General features: G+C 42.3%; 1 protein-coding gene across 1 annotated transcript in view; it reads right to left on the reverse strand.

Moving 5' to 3' along the window:
- The window catches only part of LOC116176069, a 176,383-nt gene that overhangs the window by 18,720 nt on the left and 138,864 nt on the right, over positions 1-18,799 (reverse strand). The window contains 29 exon segments of the mRNA XM_031494536.1: positions 1,291-1,881; positions 1,933-2,262; positions 4,594-4,917; positions 4,971-5,276; positions 5,324-5,623; positions 5,668-5,991; positions 6,042-6,356; positions 6,405-6,734; positions 6,785-7,456; positions 7,508-7,813; positions 7,953-8,279; positions 8,326-8,637; positions 8,686-9,009; positions 9,061-9,381; positions 9,427-9,732; positions 9,781-10,086; positions 10,142-10,468; positions 10,514-10,825; positions 10,874-11,521; positions 11,570-11,875; positions 12,590-12,895; positions 12,948-13,271; positions 13,321-14,010; positions 14,057-14,371; positions 14,425-14,730; positions 14,779-15,081; positions 15,209-15,538; positions 15,587-15,895; positions 15,948-16,271. Of these exon segments, the coding sequence (XP_031350396.1) occupies positions 1,291-1,881; positions 1,933-2,262; positions 4,594-4,917; positions 4,971-5,276; positions 5,324-5,623; positions 5,668-5,991; positions 6,042-6,356; positions 6,405-6,734; positions 6,785-7,456; positions 7,508-7,813; positions 7,953-8,279; positions 8,326-8,637; positions 8,686-9,009; positions 9,061-9,381; positions 9,427-9,732; positions 9,781-10,086; positions 10,142-10,468; positions 10,514-10,825; positions 10,874-11,521; positions 11,570-11,875; positions 12,590-12,895; positions 12,948-13,271; positions 13,321-14,010; positions 14,057-14,371; positions 14,425-14,730; positions 14,779-15,081; positions 15,209-15,538; positions 15,587-15,895; positions 15,948-16,271 (10,494 nt within the window).

Raw genomic sequence — 18,799 nt, forward strand, 5'->3', positions numbered from 1 at the left:
AGTGCTTTCTGTTATGGATGGAACTGACAGGTGGCGTCAGTTGAGAAAAAGCATTCATGAAATACGCAAAGCTCTTAGATGCAGGAATATGTTGACCAATTTTTTGAGTAAATGTGACCTTACTCAAAGTAAAAATGATCCCTGCCTCTTTGTGAAGTTCAGGACAATGTTGATAATGACCCTGCGTGTGCCTGGTAGTTAACAGGGATGACTTCTGGCTCAATGAAACTTTCCACGTACGTCAGTGATGGAACATTTTGCCTGGGATGTAACATTGAAAAGTTGGGCGATGGTTCAATTTTTATTGCTCGGGAAATTTCAACGAATATTTAAAAAGATGCTTGCGAAGATCTCGAACGACAGGAACTGGAGACCAAAGTTCCAGACTGTGAAGCTATTGGGTCCCTTCTATTCCTAGCTGTAGCCCCAAGATCGGACATTTGTTTTGCCATCAGATTTCTTTCAAGAAATATGGATTTTCCTAGTGTAAAGGAATCGGCAATGGTGAAACGACTCTTCAAGTACATAAAGGAACTCAGAACTATGGCGGTCCCAGTCCTTGGTCAAGCAAAGAAATCCAGAGGTATGTACATCTACAAGCCAACCAGTGACTGTTGTGACAAGTTTGACTGTAGGGGAAGCTATCCTGGATCACAAGGATTCTCGATGAAATGGACTGCAAATGTATTTCTGTGTTGACAGTGGATAATCAAAGCGCCATTAATGTAATGAAGAATCCTGTTTTCCACAGTTGCACAAAGCATCAGAAGGAAGTTCATCCATGATAGTTTGGATTCTGGTCAATTAGAATCGAATGTGTGCCTTCAGATGAACAAGAGATCTGCCCACAAATCTCTCACTATACAGCGCTTCGAGAGCCTTCATAGCACCATCGGTGTAAGTGAAGTGTCTGTTTGTAAGTGAATAGCGCTTCTATTCTGTAAAGACTTGATTTTTGGGGGAAGTCTTGATGGAAAAATCAAATACCCAGCCCTTAACGAATTAGAATGTTAATAGAGTTTACCATTCAATTCTTGCAAGACTTCTTTATTTATTTAACATCAGATCTCATCAGATAAGGAGGAAGAACTTGATCCCTGCAGTGAATAAAAACGTATACTTAAATATTACGAACGAAAAAGGTGGGAGACCTTCTGCAATTGGATGATCTTCTACAGGGTAGTGATTTTTGAGTACTTTTGCCTTCTAAAAACCCTAAACGTATCTATCACATTGTCAAGAACTCTCTCCTAAAATCGTTTGTTGACAGAATTAAACATAACAACCTACCTTCTTTCACTTTGAGTGTGCATTCCACTTCGGGATATCCCACATAGTTGGTCGGGCATGAGCAAATGGCTTTGTGGTTCACAACCTGGCACAAGGCGTTCAAACCGCAGGCGTCTAAGCAGGGATCGTGGCATTTCTGCGAGTAGCAGGCCCGATCGCGTGGACAGTCTTGATTGATGACGCATTCCGGATAAACGCACACGGCCGCTCCGTTAACGGCCCTACAGTGGCCGTTAGTACGACACGGCGAGGGGTAGCACGGATCCTTAGGTTGAGGCTCCTCTTTCGTACACAACGTGAACGGATCTCCGATTAGTGGGTGCGGGCAGCTACAAACAGGACTGTGGTTGATCGTAAAGCATTCAGCTCCAAAACCGCAAACTCCAGGACAGGGATCGACGCATTTCGTATTGACGCACGCCTTATTTCTGGGACAGTCAGCGCTGATCGTACATTCGGGTTTGCAGCCAGTTGTCGACGGCGTGCCTTCGAATCCTGGCAGACACTCGCATATCGCATTGTCGTTCAAGACCCTGCAGACGGTGTTTAAACCACATGGCGACGGATTGCAGGGATTCTTCGGCGTTTTGTCTAGTAATTAATGAAATGAGCGTTAATAGTTTCAGACTCGTGAAGGTTTACCTTCTGGTGTTATATAGGAACAGTATCTGAACGCGTCTCCGGTGAAGCCATCAGGACAAGAGCATATCGGTATGTGATTGCCAACGGTGCATAAAGCGCCCACGCCGCATGTTCCCGGGCATGGATCTTGGCATTTGTTACGGATGCACGCTAAGCTCATTGGACAGTCTGAGTTGGCTAGGCATTCAGGTCGACATCCCTCGTGCGGATTGCCATGGTAGTCAGGAAGACATTCGCAATAGGCGTAGTTGTTTTCCACTCGGCAGTGTGTGTGGACACCACATGGTGACGGAAGACATGGGTTTTCTGGTTTCGGTGTCACTGGATGTACTATAGAAGAAGAAACGGTTTAGTACGTAGGCATTCAAATCAAATCTAAGCATATAGCAAGTACATAATACATTATTATATTTTATAAATTTCTACAATTAAAACAAACACCAATAACCACAAGAATGCTCTTATTTACAAGATACGACGTCCTTGGCTTTCAGAAAATCAACTCATTTGTTCCTTAAAGGTAGTGTTTTTGTTTGCTCTTGCCCAACCTAATTTTTATACATATCCCTCTCTATTTTGACCCTGTACACATTATTTTGTGCACTCCACTCTTAGATGGTGAGCTATACCATAGAGTAAATCTCTATGGCTATACATACCTAACACAACATGCACTGGCTACATGTGTCACTTTCTATCTCTAGTTCCTACGGACTAAAAGTACCACTGTACTTCCACTTCTCAAAAAATAAAATATTGCCGTGTTTTGTACGGTTGTGGCGGTTTGAACGTTAGTGCCAACTCCACGTAAAACTGGAGCAGTATTATTGTTAAGGCTACAGATCTAAGACTTTCAATCAGTTATTTATTAATAAAGTACGCGTCGCGATTAACTATCGATAAACGTTTTAAAAATTGCAACGGACATTATTATCTATAATTTAAAGTGTGGAAGAACGGGCTTTTGGGTGTAAAGGGATCGAAAGTGGACCTGAGTTAATCGCTGAAATTTGTAGTACCAGTACGTGTCACCATCTGGGTGTGATGACTTACATCTTTTAATTCCAACTTTCAGAATTAAAGATCTAAGTTTGAATATATACTGCGTCCAAAATAAGGATGTCTAGCATGGGGATCTCTCGAAAAGACGGAAACCATAGGAAATACGACGGTAGAATTAGAGAGAAGTTGCGCAATTAAAGGGTAATTATCATGCTGTAAAGAAAACTAAAACATTCCGATTATTACCGACGATATGTCAGAAAACCCGAAATTTACCGATTTTGTTTTTATTTTTGTCTAATTTTATTTGAAGACAAAAACAAAAAACACTTTCTCATTGTTCTACAAAACAGCGTTGAAAAAATTTCAATACAACGTTTCGTTTCCAAGAAATCATCATCAACATTATTTTTTATGACCCGTAAAAAAAGTACATGTTGTATTGAGCGAATACATAACAATGTATGGTACCAAAAAAAGTTGGAAACTGTTGGTTTCAACAGAATGGCGCACCAGCGCACAACACTACTCGTGCAAGTACCTATCGTACAAATTTCCTGGAAAATGGAAAATTTATCTAATGGTTATTTTCGCACGATTAGAGCGTTGAGTGCGGTTGCGTCATTTTGCCAATAGTTTCCAACTTTTGTTTTTTTTTTTGGTGCCGTACATCGTATTCGTAATAAAAAAAATGATTCTCAATACACCAAGTACGTACTTACGTACAACGAAAATGGAGAGAACTCTTGATGAGTTAAGGAACAAAATTGTCAAACAGTTTTGTCGATGAACTCTTGTATTTTGAATTTTATTTTTTAAAATTAAAACCATGTAGGTTGGATGAAATTCAATGAAATTTCATTGGTTCTTTTAATTTTGTCAAACAGTTTTTTTAAAAATTACGTTTCAAACAAAAGTTACTCATTTGAAGATTGAGCTTTTGGTTCACAAACGTGTCCCCCGCCTACTAGTGAGATATCTAATTTCGCATGTACCTAGTGAATTGAAAATGTAGCAAATAACAAAAAAAATACCGATTTAAGTCGATATTATGATACTTGGAATAATGCTTATTGATTGTAATGGAACTCTACTTAAATATGTATCATTTTCTCACCACCCGCAGCTACGCACAATCTACACCTTTTTGGAATCAAATTTACAAACCAACCATACCAAGATCGATATATCGAATTTTTTATGATCATTTAATCACAATATCGACTTAAATCGTTATTTTTTTTGTTATTTGCGACACTTTCAATTGTCTACATTCGAAATCTATATCACTTATTAGTAGGCAGGGGACACTTTGTGAGCCGAAGGCCCAATCTTGAAATGAGTATAACTTAATATAACAATATTGTATTCTGTTCAAAACTTCATTTGATTTCGTACTGCGCGTCCCATTTTTAATAACAATGACAGGTGTCCTTGGAACGCACAATGATTTGTTTCACTTTATCCACGCTTACCGTTAAAGTGATCACTTTATCTACCCTCACGGATAAAGAGCCTACTCATTTAAACCTATTAAAATGTCAATTTAACATCGGTTATAAAATAAAAAGTATTTTTGCAATTATTGGTGATTTTCAATAAGTTCATGGATTTGCTTTACCCCCACAAGCTTCGTAGACAACTACATCTAAAACTCACTTGGTTTACGCGAACAGTAAGTGAACGGATCGCCGATATAGTTGTCAATGCATATACAGTTGGGAACGTGAGCTACCACGCGACATTCAGCATTAACACCGCACGATCCCGGACAGGGATCTCTACACTTCTGGTTAATGCAAGCCAGACTGGTGGGGCATTCGTTATTGCTAACACACTCCGGTCTACAATACGGTGCTTGGCCAGTGTAACCATCTAAACATGCACAAGTGTAACTAGTTTTATCAGGAGATGGTAGGCACTGTGAGTAAGGGCCGCACGGTGATGGGTTACACGGTTCCTTTACTTCTGGTTTTGGCTCAACTGAAAATGGACAGATGAAGCCTTAATCTACATGGGAAAGGAAATCATCTTACTTATCACACGGCAGTGAACAAACGGATCGCCAGAATATTGTGTTGGACATGTGCAAATCGGGTTATGGTTAACAACGTGGCAGAGAGAGTTAATACCACACGTGCCAGGGCATGGATCGACACATTTCTTATTGACACAAGCTTGGTGCAAAGCGCACTCAGCGCTGACAATACATTCCGGTTTGCAAACAGGTGGACTTCCAATATATCCGGGCAGGCATGAGCAAACAGCTTGCTCGTTGATTTCTCGACACTGGCTGTTCGATCCACAGGGGGACGGCGAGCAAGGATGTTTCTCGACGGGAGCTAAATAATTTAATGTCAAAATGAGAAAATTAAAACAGTAGACTTACGCTCATATTTTAGGCAAAAACTAAACGGATCGCCTCTAAAGCCTTCCGCGCAGTTACAAGAGGGTAGGTGGTTTATGACCGCACAATCCGCATTTTGACCACATACGCCAATGCAGGGATCGGCGCACTTATTGTTAATACACGCTCTGTTGTGAGGACAGTCGGTATTAAGCACGCATTCCGGTCGACATTGTCGATATGGGTCTCCGAAGTAACTCGTTATACACGTACATATTCCATCGCGACAGTCCGCGTTTGGTCCACAAGGTGAGGGGTTGCATGGATTTACAGGTGCAGGCGCTACAAATTTAAATAAGATCGATGTGACTAATAAAGAAACTTACGTTTTTTCGGTTCAGGATGACAGATATCAAAGGAGTTACCAATGAATCCATCTGGACATGTGCAAATTGGTGTATGATTAATAACGCTACACTTGGCATTTACACCGCACGATCCAATGCAAGGGTCTCTACACTTTTCTTTGATACATGCCAAATTACTGGAACATTCGGAGTTGACCGAACACTCAGGGCGACAATTCGGAGGTGAGCCAATGTAACCCGCGATGCAAGAGCACGAAGGTGACTCGCCAACTTCACGGCAGTGCGAGTAAGGACCACACGGTGATGGTATGCAAGGGTGCTGGGGACGTGGTTCCGGTGGAGCTAAATATGTACATTACAAACTATCATTCGTTATAGTAGTCGATTCTTACTTGTTATCACGATGCATCTGGTAAATGGATCACCAGAATATCCTACATTGCAGCTGCAAATAGGATTGTGATTAATAACTTCGCATCTGGCATTAATTCCGCAAGTTCCCGGGCACGGATCGACACATTTTTGATTGAGACAAGCTTTGGAAAGGGGGCATTCGGAACTAACTGTACACTCTGGCCGACAATTCGGGGGCGCTCCGATATAACTTGGCAAGCACGAACAGATCGCTTGCTCATTTAGTTCACGACATTGACTGTTTGCGCCGCACGGTGATGGGTTGCAGAGATTCACTGGTTTCTTTTCGTCAGCTAAAATGTGAGGATTAAACGGGAATGCGTTAGGATAGTCGACCGTACGTTTCGTGTACACGCTGCAGTAAGTGAAGGGATCCCCTGAGAATCCATGTCTGCATGTGCATGATGGTAAATGATTGATGACGTAACAATCCGCGTTTTGTCCACAGGTTCCAGGGCACGGATCTTGGCATTTTGTTTGAATGCAGGCTTTATTGGATGGGCAATCGGAATTGAGAGTGCACTCGGGTCTACATCCCTCGTATGGGTTACCAATGTAGCTGTCAAAGCAAGTGCACGATCCGGCACCATTTCTTTCTTTGCAAATAGCATTGGAGCCGCACGGTGAAGGATAGCACGGATTGATTTGGTCAACGGACGGTGGTTGTTTTTCTAAACAGTTTTGTGAATACCGGCTTTAGTTTTACTTTTCGTTGCGTTACCTTCGATGTTGCATTGCCTGAATGGATCTCCAAAGTAGCCCGTCATACACATACAATTAGGAGTATGACTGACCACTCGACATTCCGTATTAACACCACAGGTTCCTGGGCATGGGTCCTTGCACCTGTTATTGATACAGGCCAAATGCGACTGGCATTCTGTATTACTAACACATTCGTGTCTGCAGTTAGGAGGAGTTCCGAGGAACTGAGGTAGGCACGTACACGAGGGGGAATCTCCGGTAACTTTGCACTCTGAATTTGGTCCACATGGTGATGGTTGGCAAGGATTGACCGGTTTAACCGGAATGTCTCCTGAAATATTAAACGTAAGCGGTTTGCGGTCAATTTTAATCAAGGGCTTACGGATAGGCACACATCTCGTGAACGGATCTCCTTCGTACCGACTAGGACAACTACAAATGGGGTTGTGGTTGACTACGTGACATAATGCCAGCAACCCACAAGTGCCTGGGCATGGATCGATACACTTCTGATTTACACAAGCCTCATTTAAACCACACTCAGCACTAACCACACATTCTGGTCTACAAGAAGGTGGCGCCCCAATAAATCCGGGCACGCAAGAGCATACCGCTTGTTCATTTATTTCTCGACATTCACTATTCTGGCCGCACGGTGATGGATGGCATGGGCGCTTCACTTCGGGCACTAAATACGCACAATTATCACCAGCCGCAGCAACAGACCTCATATGCTTACCTCTAACTTCCTGACAGAACAAAAAGGCGTTACCTTCAAAACCTTGCCGACACGTACAGGTCGGAATGTGATTGATAACTGCACATTCCGCGTTTTGCCCGCAAGTTCCAGGACAAGGGTCGGTACATTTGTTTCTAACGCACGCTCTGTTTTTCGGACAATCTGTGTTCAGAACACATTCTGGTCTGCAACCCCTATACGGGTCTCCTTGGTATTCAGGAAGGCAAGTGCAAACACCCTCAGAACATTGGGCGTTAGGTCCGCAAGGTCGACGTTCGCATGGATCTACTTTGGCAGGAGGTAGAGCTAAAATGTTCATTAAATGTTACGTTAAATTTTCAGTCAATGTGTGATGGGTTCCAACCAAAAGGCACCAGATGAAAATAAAATGATCATTATAAGGCATAATGACAGTATAATCTTGGAAAAATAAATTGTAACTTACGAGGCAATAACCGGCAGTTGTTGAATGGATCGCCAGTATAACCGGTGGCACAAACGCATATCGGTGTGTGATTAACAACGCTACATTCGGCCCCTAAACCGCACGAACCAGGACATGGGTCTCGACATTTCTCTCTCATGCAAGCCTTGTTACTTGGACATTCGGCATTAATCGTGCATTCCGGTTTACAATTCGGAGGGGTTCCGCTGTAACCAGAGACACAAGAACACGACGGGATTCCACCTATATCTTGGCATATCGAGTAAGGTCCGCAAGGCGACGGCACGCAGGGGTTAACAGGTTTCGGCGGCGTTACTGGAGGTTCTGCTGGTACAACTATTAAAAAAATAATTGAGGAGTAATAGACTCTTACGTGGCATTTGATAGCATCGAGTGAATGGATCTCCTGAGTATCCAATGTTGCAGCTGCAAATCGGGCTGTGATTTAGCACTTCGCATCGCGTGTTAAGACCGCACGTTCCCGGGCAAGGATCGCTACACTTCTGATTGATACACGCCCTGTTGAGAGAGCATTCAGAGCTAACCGTACATTCGGGTCTGCAAGCAGGTGGATTTCCGATGTAATTAGGTAAACACGAGCAAACCGCCTGCTCGTTAATCTCCCTACATTGGCTGTTAGGTCCACAGGGTGAAGGATTGCATAGGTTTGTCGGTTTCTTTCCAGCTTAAAACAATGGTTATACAACGTTTTTAGGACTTAAAATGCGCTTACTGTCGGTGGGAGTTAAAGTACAATACTGGAATGGATCTCCAGTGTAACCGCTTCGGCATAAACACGACGGGAGGTGCGTGACCACGTGACAGTCGGCATTTTGGCCGCACGCGCCTGGACACGGATCTTCGCATTTGTTTCTAATGCAAGCCCTATTCGATGGACAGTCCGAGTTTAAGACACACTCAGGGCGACAACCTTCGTAGGGATTTCCAATATAATCAGGTAGACACATGCAAGACCCAGCGTTGTTTCGTTCCCTGCAAACGGCATTTGCTCCACAAGGGGAGGGGTTGCAGGGATTGGTTCGTTCGGGTTTCGTCTCTGAAAATCGGACCGATTACTTTGTGGTGTATCAAATGTGGGCGATCTTACCAGGTGGTACTTGGCAGTACGTGAATGGATCACCGATAAAACCAGTGGAGCACACACAGTTTGGAGTGTGACTAACAACCCGACACTCTGCATTAACACCACAGGTACCAGGACAGGGGTCCTTACACTTTTGATTAATACATGCAAGGTGGCTGAGGCACTCGCTGTTACTAACGCATTCTGGTCGACAATTAGGAGGGGCACCAATAAAGTCGGGCAAACATGAGCAAGAAGGCGAGTCACCTATGACTTTACATTGTGCATTGGAACCACACGGTGATGGTTGGCATGGATTCATCGGTTTCCGTTCCGGTTCTTCAACTAGAAAGTTCCACTTAGATGAGCCTACCATAGAGAATTACTTACTTATTGGGTAACATCTGGTAAATGGATCTCCCGAGTATTTAAGTGGGCAACTGCAAATTGGGTTATGATTTACCACTTGGCAATCGGCGGCAATGCCGCATGTTCCCGGGCAAGGATCAATGCACTTTTGGTTAACACAAGCTTGATTGAGTTGGCATTCTGCACTAACAACACATTCTGGTCTACAATTTGGTGGACTACCCATAAATCCAGGTACGCATGAGCAAACGGCCTGATCATTAATTTCTCGACACTGACTGTTCGGGCCGCATGGTGAAGGCTGACATGGGTGTTTTTCAACTGGTTCTGTACAGAAACGAAATTAGCACATGCGCAATGCAACGAAAATGTTACCTTTAAATTCATGGCAGAAGACAAAAGCGTTGCCTACAAAGTTTCGTAGACATGTACACGTTGGTATATGATTGAGAACTGCACATTCTGCATTTTGGCCGCACGTTCCTGGGCATGGATCAACACACTTGTTTCGTATGCAAGCCTTGTCCTTGGCGCAATCTGTATTTAATACACACTCGGGTCTACATCCTCTATAAGGATCACCTTGATATTCGGGGAGGCAAGAGCAAACCCCATTGTGACATTGAGCGTTAGAGCCGCAAGGTGATGGGTTACAAGGATCGGCTTTCTCTGGCGGTAGAACTAAAATGTAGCCGATTACCTACACACAAATCTACCGAACCACTGAATCACTTACTTTGCGGCGTTTTATGACATTGATTAAATGGATCCCCGGTAAAACCTTCATTGCAGATACACACAGGAATGTGATTGAAAACAGTGCAGTAAGCAGCTACACCGCAAGAGCCTGGGCAAGGATCTCGACATTTCTCGCGAATACAGGCAAAATTGCTAGGACATTCAGCATTGATCGAACATTCCGGTTTGCAATTAGGCGGGCTTCCAATGTAATTTGCCAGACACGAACACGCAGGTGAGCCCCCAATGTCATGACACTGAGAGTTCGGGCCACAAGGCGATGGCACGCATGGATTTTCCGCGGGTTTCGGAGTTGGAGGTGGCGCTAAAAATGATTTTGTAAAACTGAACTGAGAACTAATGGGCTTACTTGGCATAGGGTAACATCTTGTAAATGGATCCCCTGTGTAGCTCACTTTGCAACTACAAATGGGGCTGTGGTTTACAACCTCGCATTCGCTGTACAATCCGCAACTTCCTGGGCAAGGATCCGCACACTTTTGATTAATGCAGGCTTGGTTGAGTAAGCATTCGGAACTGACTGTGCATTCTGGTCGACAGCTTGGAGGACTACCAATGTAATTCGGAAGGCAAGAGCAAACTGCCTGTTCGTTAATCTCGCGACATTGACTATTTGGTCCGCAGGGAGATGGATTACAAGTATTGGCAGGTGAAGGAGTACCTACAATTAATATGTTGGGTAACCAGACTACAACCATTGATGACTTACGGTCAGGTTGAATAACGTTGCAATATCTGAATGGATCACCAGTGTAACTGTTCTTACAAGAGCAAGAGGGAAGGTGGTTAATAACGTGACAATCAGCATTCTGACCACATGTTCCCGGACAAGGATCTTGACATTTCGTCTGAATACATGCTTTATCCGAAGGACAATCAGAGTTTAATATACATTCCGGACGACATGATTCGTATGGGTTTCCAATGTACCCAGGCAGGCAAGTGCAAGAACCAGCACCGTTCTGCTCTCTACATTGAGCGTTAGCCCCACAAGGTGATGGTACGCATGGCGTTGGTCGGTCTACTGGTTTTATAACTTCCCTCTTCAACTCGCAGCTTACAAACGGATTACCTTCGTACCCAGAAAGGCACGCGCAGTTTGGAGTATGACTCACAACACGACATTCAGAATTAACTCCACACGAACCGGGACAAGGGTCCACGCATTTGCTCTTAATACAGGCCAGATGACTCGAACATTCGCTGTTGCTCACACATTCAGGTCGACAGTTTGGTGGCGATCCGATAAATCCAGGTAGGCAAGCGCACGACTGTCCATGGGTCGCAATCGTACATTGCGAATTTGGCCCGCACGGCGACGGTACGCAAGGATTCTTCGGAGTTTCCACAACCTCAGCTAAAATATTAAAACTCAAACCAATGTCTTCGAGTAGATCTATCTTACGAATTTGATAGCAGCGCGTGAACGCATCCCCGGTGAACCTCTGGGGACAGCTGCATATCGGATTGTGGTTTACCACCTGACAGTTGGCTCCTATTCCGCAAGTACCGGGACATGGATCGATACATTTCTGATTGACGCAAGCCTCGTTCAGTTGACATTCCGAGCTGACTACGCATTCCGGTCTGCAGGTCGGTGGGCTGCCGATAAAACCGGGCACGCACGAACAGACACTCTGTCCGTTGATGCTCCTACATTGACTGTTCGGGCCGCACGGCGACGGATGGCAGGGGTTCTCAGGCACAATTTCTAAATAATACAAATTGAAGTCAATACCATCGAACCTAATGTTCTAACGGGTTGTGGTCCCAAATAATTTAAAAAAAAGGTCGTAGTGTGCGTGAGTTGGATCCCGACTATAAGCTTGTTGAGGGTAGTTGGGAAGTAAACATCATTTCAAGCTAGGCAAAGGGAGACAGTCACTAAGAACATCGCACTTGGGGTTTTTCTGAAGCTAGTTTGTTGAGCAGACAAGGGTCCAAACGTAGAGCAGTAACGATCTGATATAAAGTTGAGGCAAATTAAACCTTGAAAGAATTTTACTTTTTCCATATAAGAACTTGTTCTAACAATAGAAAAGAATGAGAAGAAGAAACTGTCATTCTTCCCCAGCGGATACTTTGAACATGGTTCGCATTCGTAAAAAGCAGAACCAAAGAATTTTACTGGAGAATTTTACTGGCTTTAATTTAGTAAAATCAAAACATTTCCCTGCTATGGATCTGCTTTGAGATATAAGCAAAAAACAAAGCAAAGGACTTTTGTAACTTTTGCCTCATCTCCTAGACGTTGGAACTTTTAGTTTATTACAGGTTTATGAAGTGAAACCTTAGATCTCAATTCACGCACACGCTACACCCCGTGTTGGGGGCCTCATTGATGGACAAATCAAAACCCTCCAACAAGGGAAAATGTGACCATTTGTCATAAAGACACTGCCTTGGTATGAATTTAATGAGTTACCTTTAACTTCGTTACATAACACGAAGGCGTTTCCAACGTAACCGCGAATACAACTGCAGGTAGGTATGTGATTCACCACAGTGCACTCAGCATTCTGTCCGCATGTTCCCGGACAAGGATCTACACATTTGCTCCTGATGCAAGTCTTATCCTTGGCACAATCGTCGTTCAAAACACACTCAGGTCGGCATCCAGTGTAAGGATCACCTTGGTAATCGACTAGGCAAGTGCATATACCGAGATTGCAGTGAGCGTTGGGTCCACAGGGTGACGGATTGCACGGGTCTCGTTTTTCTGGTATTTTCGCTAAAATCAATTGGTGAGTTTTGCAGAGATTTACCACTAGATGGCAACTTACGAGGTGGTTTCGGGTAACAATTATTGAATGGATCGCCTGTATACTCATCGGGGCAAGTGCATACAGGTGTGTGATTTATGACAACACACCGCGCGTTAAGCCCGCATGATCCCGGACAAGGGTCCATGCATTTTTCTCGCATGCAAGCACGACTGCTAGCACACTCAGAGTTGACTACACATTCCGGTTTGCAGTTCGGGGGACTTCCTGTGAAACCAGCCAGACACGAGCACGAAGGCGAACCGCCAATATCTCTACATTGTGAATTGGGGCCGCAAGGTGACGGCGCGCAGGGATCTACACGTCTTGGTGGCTCGACAACGGCTAAAATTTGGAGGTTAAAAAAGTCCCGGCTGAACTGTAGTCATCTTACGTTGAAGATAGCATCTGGTAAACGGATCGCCAATGTATCCGCTATTACAGCTACAAATGGGACTGTGGTTGATCGTCTCGCATCTACTGTTAAGGCCGCAAGTACCAGGACAAGGGTCGACACACTTCCGGTTGACGCAAGCTTTGCGTAGATCACACTCCGAACTGACCACACATTCGGGTCGACATCCAGGTGGACTTCCAATATACTCGGGGAGACATGAACAGACGGCTTGAGTGTTTACTTCGCGACATTGGCTGTTCGGGCCACAAGGCGATGGCTCGCATACGTTTGCTGGTCTCGGCTTTTCAACTAAAAATTTTGTGTCAGTCAAAGTAATGGGCGCGCTTAAATATTTACTTGTCGGCTCCACAGGACTGCAGTATCTAAACGGATCGCCTGTATATCCAGAGATACAAAGGCACGAGGGTAAGTGGTTGATTACTTGGCAGAGTGAATTGAGCCCGCAGGTTCCGGGGCAAGGATCTTGACATTTGTTGTTGATGCAGGCGTGGTTGGAACCACAATCTGAATTTAGCACGCATTCCGGTCGACAGCCTTCGTAAGGGTTTCCAATATATTGATCTTTGCAGCTGCACGCTCCGGCACCGTTGTGTTCTCGGCATACCGCGTTGGAGCCACAAGGCGAAGGGATGCAAGGTGTTATCTGATTTCGCGTGGGAAGTTCAGCTAAAAGGACGTTATTATACAAGGTATCGAGGCATGCGAAACTTACGTTCAAGAGTGCACTGAAGGAAGGCGTCTCCTGTGTATCCGTTGATGCATATGCAATTCGGGGTGTGACTAACCACGCGGCATTCTGCGTTAACTCCACACGCGTTCGCGCACGGATCTTGACATTTTTTGTTGATACACGCCAAGTGGCTTGAACATTCAGAACTACTGACACATTCCGGTTTGCAGTTCGGTGGTGTTCCCCGATACTCTGGAAGGCAAGAGCACGAAGGCGAATCGCCAACAGCTTGGCATTGTGAGTATGGTCCGCATGGTGACGGTTGGCAAGGGTTTATTGGTGGAGTTATGGGCTCATCTATAAGTATCGCGACAAATAAGAAATAAACCAAGGCATTGAGAGAGACTTACGAATCAGCACACATCTGGTGAACGGATCTCCACTATAACGCGGTGGGCAACTGCAAATGGGATTGTGATTAACCACTTGGCAAATAGCCGAAATGCCACAAGTTCCCAGACATGGATCCATACACTTTTGGTTAATACAGGCTTGGTTTAAACCACACTCTGCGCTTACAACGCATTCAGGCCGACAGTTAGGTGGGCTGCCACTAAATCCGAGCACGCAAGAACAAACGGCTTGATCATTTATTGCTCGACACTGACTGTTGGGACCGCAAGGTGAAGGACTGCAAGGGTTTAGCACTTGAGGTACTACAAACACAGCGCATGAGAAACAATTTGCATTATCCACCATACTACCTTTGGCTTCAGAGCATACTAAGAAGGCGTTTCCTACAAACCCGGTTCGACACGCGCAAGTAGGAATATGGTTAATAACCGTACACTCAGCGTTTTGTCCGCAGGTTCCGGGGCAAGGATCCGTGCATTTATTCCTAATGCACGTCTTGTCTTTGGAGCAATCAGTATTTAATACACACTCAGGTCTACAACCTCGATACGGATCTCCGAAGTATTCCGGTAAGCAAGTGCAAATTCCTTTGTCGCAATTAGTGTTGGCCCCACAAGGTGAGGGATGGCATGGATCTTCGACTGGTTTTGGAACTAATTATAAGAGACATTGATTAAAAGAATTGAACCGCATGATTGCTTAGTTGGTCTCCTTAAAGTTACTTTCGAGCAAACTTCAGGAACACCAGCGAACAAACCAAAAATGATAAATTAAACTTACTCGGTGGTTGTCTGAAGCAATTATTGAAAGGATCGCCCGAATACCCATCGGGACAAGCGCAAATCGGCGTATGATTGATAACGCTACAACGCGCTTCTACACCGCACGAGCCCGGACACGGATCTCTACATTTCTGTCTAATGCAAGCCTGACTGCTAGGACATTCCGAGTTAATCACGCATTCGGGCCTGCAATTTGGTGGACTTCCAATATATTCGGAGAGGCAGGAGCACGAAGGCGTATCGCCGACGCTTCTGCACTCCGCATTGGCGCCACAAGGTGAAGGAACGCACGGATCCACGAACGCGGGCTTGGGGTCAGGGGTTGGCGCTAAAAGAACGGTTAAAGTTTGATAAATGAGACCAGTAAGAATCTTACAAGGCATTGGGTAGCATCGACTGAACGGATCGCCAGTGTAGTCGAAGTTACAGCTACATATCGGGCTGTGATTGATAACTTCACATTTGGTATTGAGCCCACATGCTCCTTCGCAAGGATCGGCGCACTTCTGATTGATGCAAGCTTTGTTTGGTGGACATTCGCTGCTTACTACACATTCAGGTCGACAACCAGGAGGACTGCCGACATAAGTAGGCAAACACGAGCAAACTGCCTGGCTGTTAATCTCACGACATTGACTGTTTGGTCCGCAAGGTGATGGATTGCAAGGATTAAGAGGTGTTGTCGCTATAAGTGATTATATAAGATATTAGTTATTACTGATGTATAGGTATCTTACGTTCTGGAGGCGCGATATTGCAATAGGCGAAGGGATCGCCAGTGTAGCCTAATCTACAGGTACACGAAGGTAGGTGGTTGACAACTTGGCAATCCGCATTTTGTCCGCAAGTTCCGGGGCAGGGGTCTTGACACTTATTTCTGATGCACGCCCTATTCGAGGGGCAGTCTGAGTTTAGGACGCATTCGGGCCGGCATCCTTCGTACGGGTTTCCAATGTAATCGGGAAGGCATAGGCACGATCCCGCTCCGTTGCGTTCTTTACAAATTGCGTTCGTTCCGCACGGCGTTGGCACGCAGGGAGTTCGTACTTCGATAGGTTTGTCTAAAATACGCATTAAAATTTTTGACAGATTAGGATTTTGCATACGAGAATAATGTTCGTTCTGAAACTTAAAAAAGGTAATTTTGTATTCGAGCAAAATTAAGTTCCTCATGAACAAATTGTGCGACGAAGTTCAGAACGCGGCGCATGCGTAATTAAAACAAAGGTAATACAGGCTCAGTTCATAGAGCGCGCAATTCAAAATTCCCAAAATACTGCTTTTACTTATGCATTGTGCAAAACAATGCCGTTTAAATGTAAATCAGAGAAGTAATATAGGTACAGATCAAATAGCACAAATACAATGCGGAATACCTCAATGGCCGGTCCAACTGGTGATCAAAATAGGTTAGCGATTACCAATCATTTTTATTTCGGCACTAGAACATATTTCTTTTGGTTTTGGTTTTGGCTATACGTGTCTCTGTACGAGCAAACACAACCTGGAATTTTACTGTAGGTATGTCGAAAGTTTATTTGAATTTTCCTGAATTTACCAAGAATTTTCAAACATTTTCAATTCTCTTAAAATTGGTGTGTGCGGGTTTTTCCATTTTTTGGAATTTTCAGAATTTTAAAATTTTTGTTTGATTTTTCAATAGAAACTAAAAAAAATAGAAAAATGTAAGCGCATAAATTTGTCAAAATTTGAATTTACTTTACACATTTTGTATGTCAGCTCCACAAAAAAAAAAGAAAACAATTTTGAATCTTATACACACATGAAGATATTTTAAATTGATCTGAAATTCCAAAATTTTACAATTTTTCAATTTTCTTTCTGAACTTTTCATCCTCTTCGAATGTTTGTTTTTTCGAAGTTTATTTTTCGAATGTTTAAAATTTCAGAATACTTCTGGTTTTCTGAATTATTATTGTTGGACTATTATTGTAATAATCTCAATGTATTTTCCAATTTTGTTGAATAACTAATTTTAGGAGTTATAGCCCTTTCGAGGAAAACAACTCTTATTTTTTGCATAAATTTTCGGAGACTTTTTAATGTTAAGTAATTTCCCGAATTTATTAATTTTTTCTTAATTTTCCACCATAATTAATGTGGCATTTAATTTACCAAGGTACTTGATTTCATTCTTCACTATATCTGCAATTTTCTTACAAATCTGCCTAATTCCTTCTCATGTGGATCTTAGGATCACTTAAACTTTAGAATCTTTTCATACCTAATCCTCTTAGAACGTTCTTTTAGAATTTTTTAGAATGAATTTTTTGAATGTCAAGCACCGCCCAAATTTTCTTAAAATTAGGATCAATGGTTATCTGGGTAATAAGTAGGTAATATAAAGTACAGTATACATATAGCCTATTCCTATCTATTGAATTTTTGATTTTCCAAAATTTTCTGAAAATTGTGTTTCTTTACTTCTAAATATTAAAATTTTTTTTAATTCCGAATTATTCCGATATCGAATTTTTGTATACACTTGTCGGAATTTTTCTAATCTTTATATATTTATCAAACTTTTGTTAATTTAATTTATTTAATTAAAAATCTAATTTCTTAATTTGTGGAATTTTTTCCAATATATTTAAATTTTTATGTACACATAATTATCTCTTTTCTAAAGAAACAATGTCTAATTCTACATTTGGAACTGTTTCCTAATTTCTTGTTTTTTTTTAAAATTTTGATTTTTATGTAATTACACATAATTATCTCTTCTCTTTTCAAATACACAAATTATTGTTAATGATTAAGAATTTATATTTTTTAATTTGCAGAATTTTTCCGAATTTGTTTTTTTTTTAATTTGAATTTTTGTATACACATAATTATCTCTTCTCGGATAGAACGAGTTCTAAATTTTGTACATTTGCTACTTTTATACATTTCTGAATTTTCCAATTTTTTTATTGTTTTATTTTCGGAAATTCAGAATTTCCAATTCGTATTCTTGTACACACGTTTTGGAATTTTTATAATATTTATGAATTTATTTTTTTATTAGTTTATAGAATTTGCATTTTTTAATTTTGTGGCATTTTTTAGAATTTTTTTGAATTTGTATTTTTGTGTCTTCTCAGAAAGAACACTTTCTACTTCTTGTACTTTTAGAATCTGTACCCTTCGGATTGGTAGACGTATTTAGGACCCTTAAAGTAAATTCATATTGTTTGAAAATTCTTCATTTGCACCAAAATTTGAACCTGATGGTAGTTTAGTGAATTATACATATAAGACCCTTAATTAACTACAATCAGGTTTAAATTTTGGTGCAAATGAAGAATTTTCAAACAATATGAATTTTGAAACTGTAATCACTAATCACTTTATGTTTCCATAATTATAGCAGTTATGGGTAATCATACCACACGATAAATTGGTAAGTAGGTAAATTATTTTGATCACCTTTTCACACCTTTTGGGTGATACGAACTAATTTTTCTAAAATCTAAACTGACTTAAGTAACTCATGAAGTTTATTCCTGATTCTGTACACATATTATTTTTTATTTTTATTTTATTTTGCCTTTATTCTTGAGTGGGCGGGGTTTCAGAATTTAAG

This window comes from Photinus pyralis, unplaced genomic scaffold (genome assembly GCF_008802855.1).
Source record: "Photinus pyralis isolate 1611_PpyrPB1 unplaced genomic scaffold, Ppyr1.3 Ppyr1.4_LG7, whole genome shotgun sequence".
NCBI classification, from domain to species: domain Eukaryota; kingdom Metazoa; phylum Arthropoda; class Insecta; order Coleoptera; family Lampyridae; genus Photinus; species Photinus pyralis.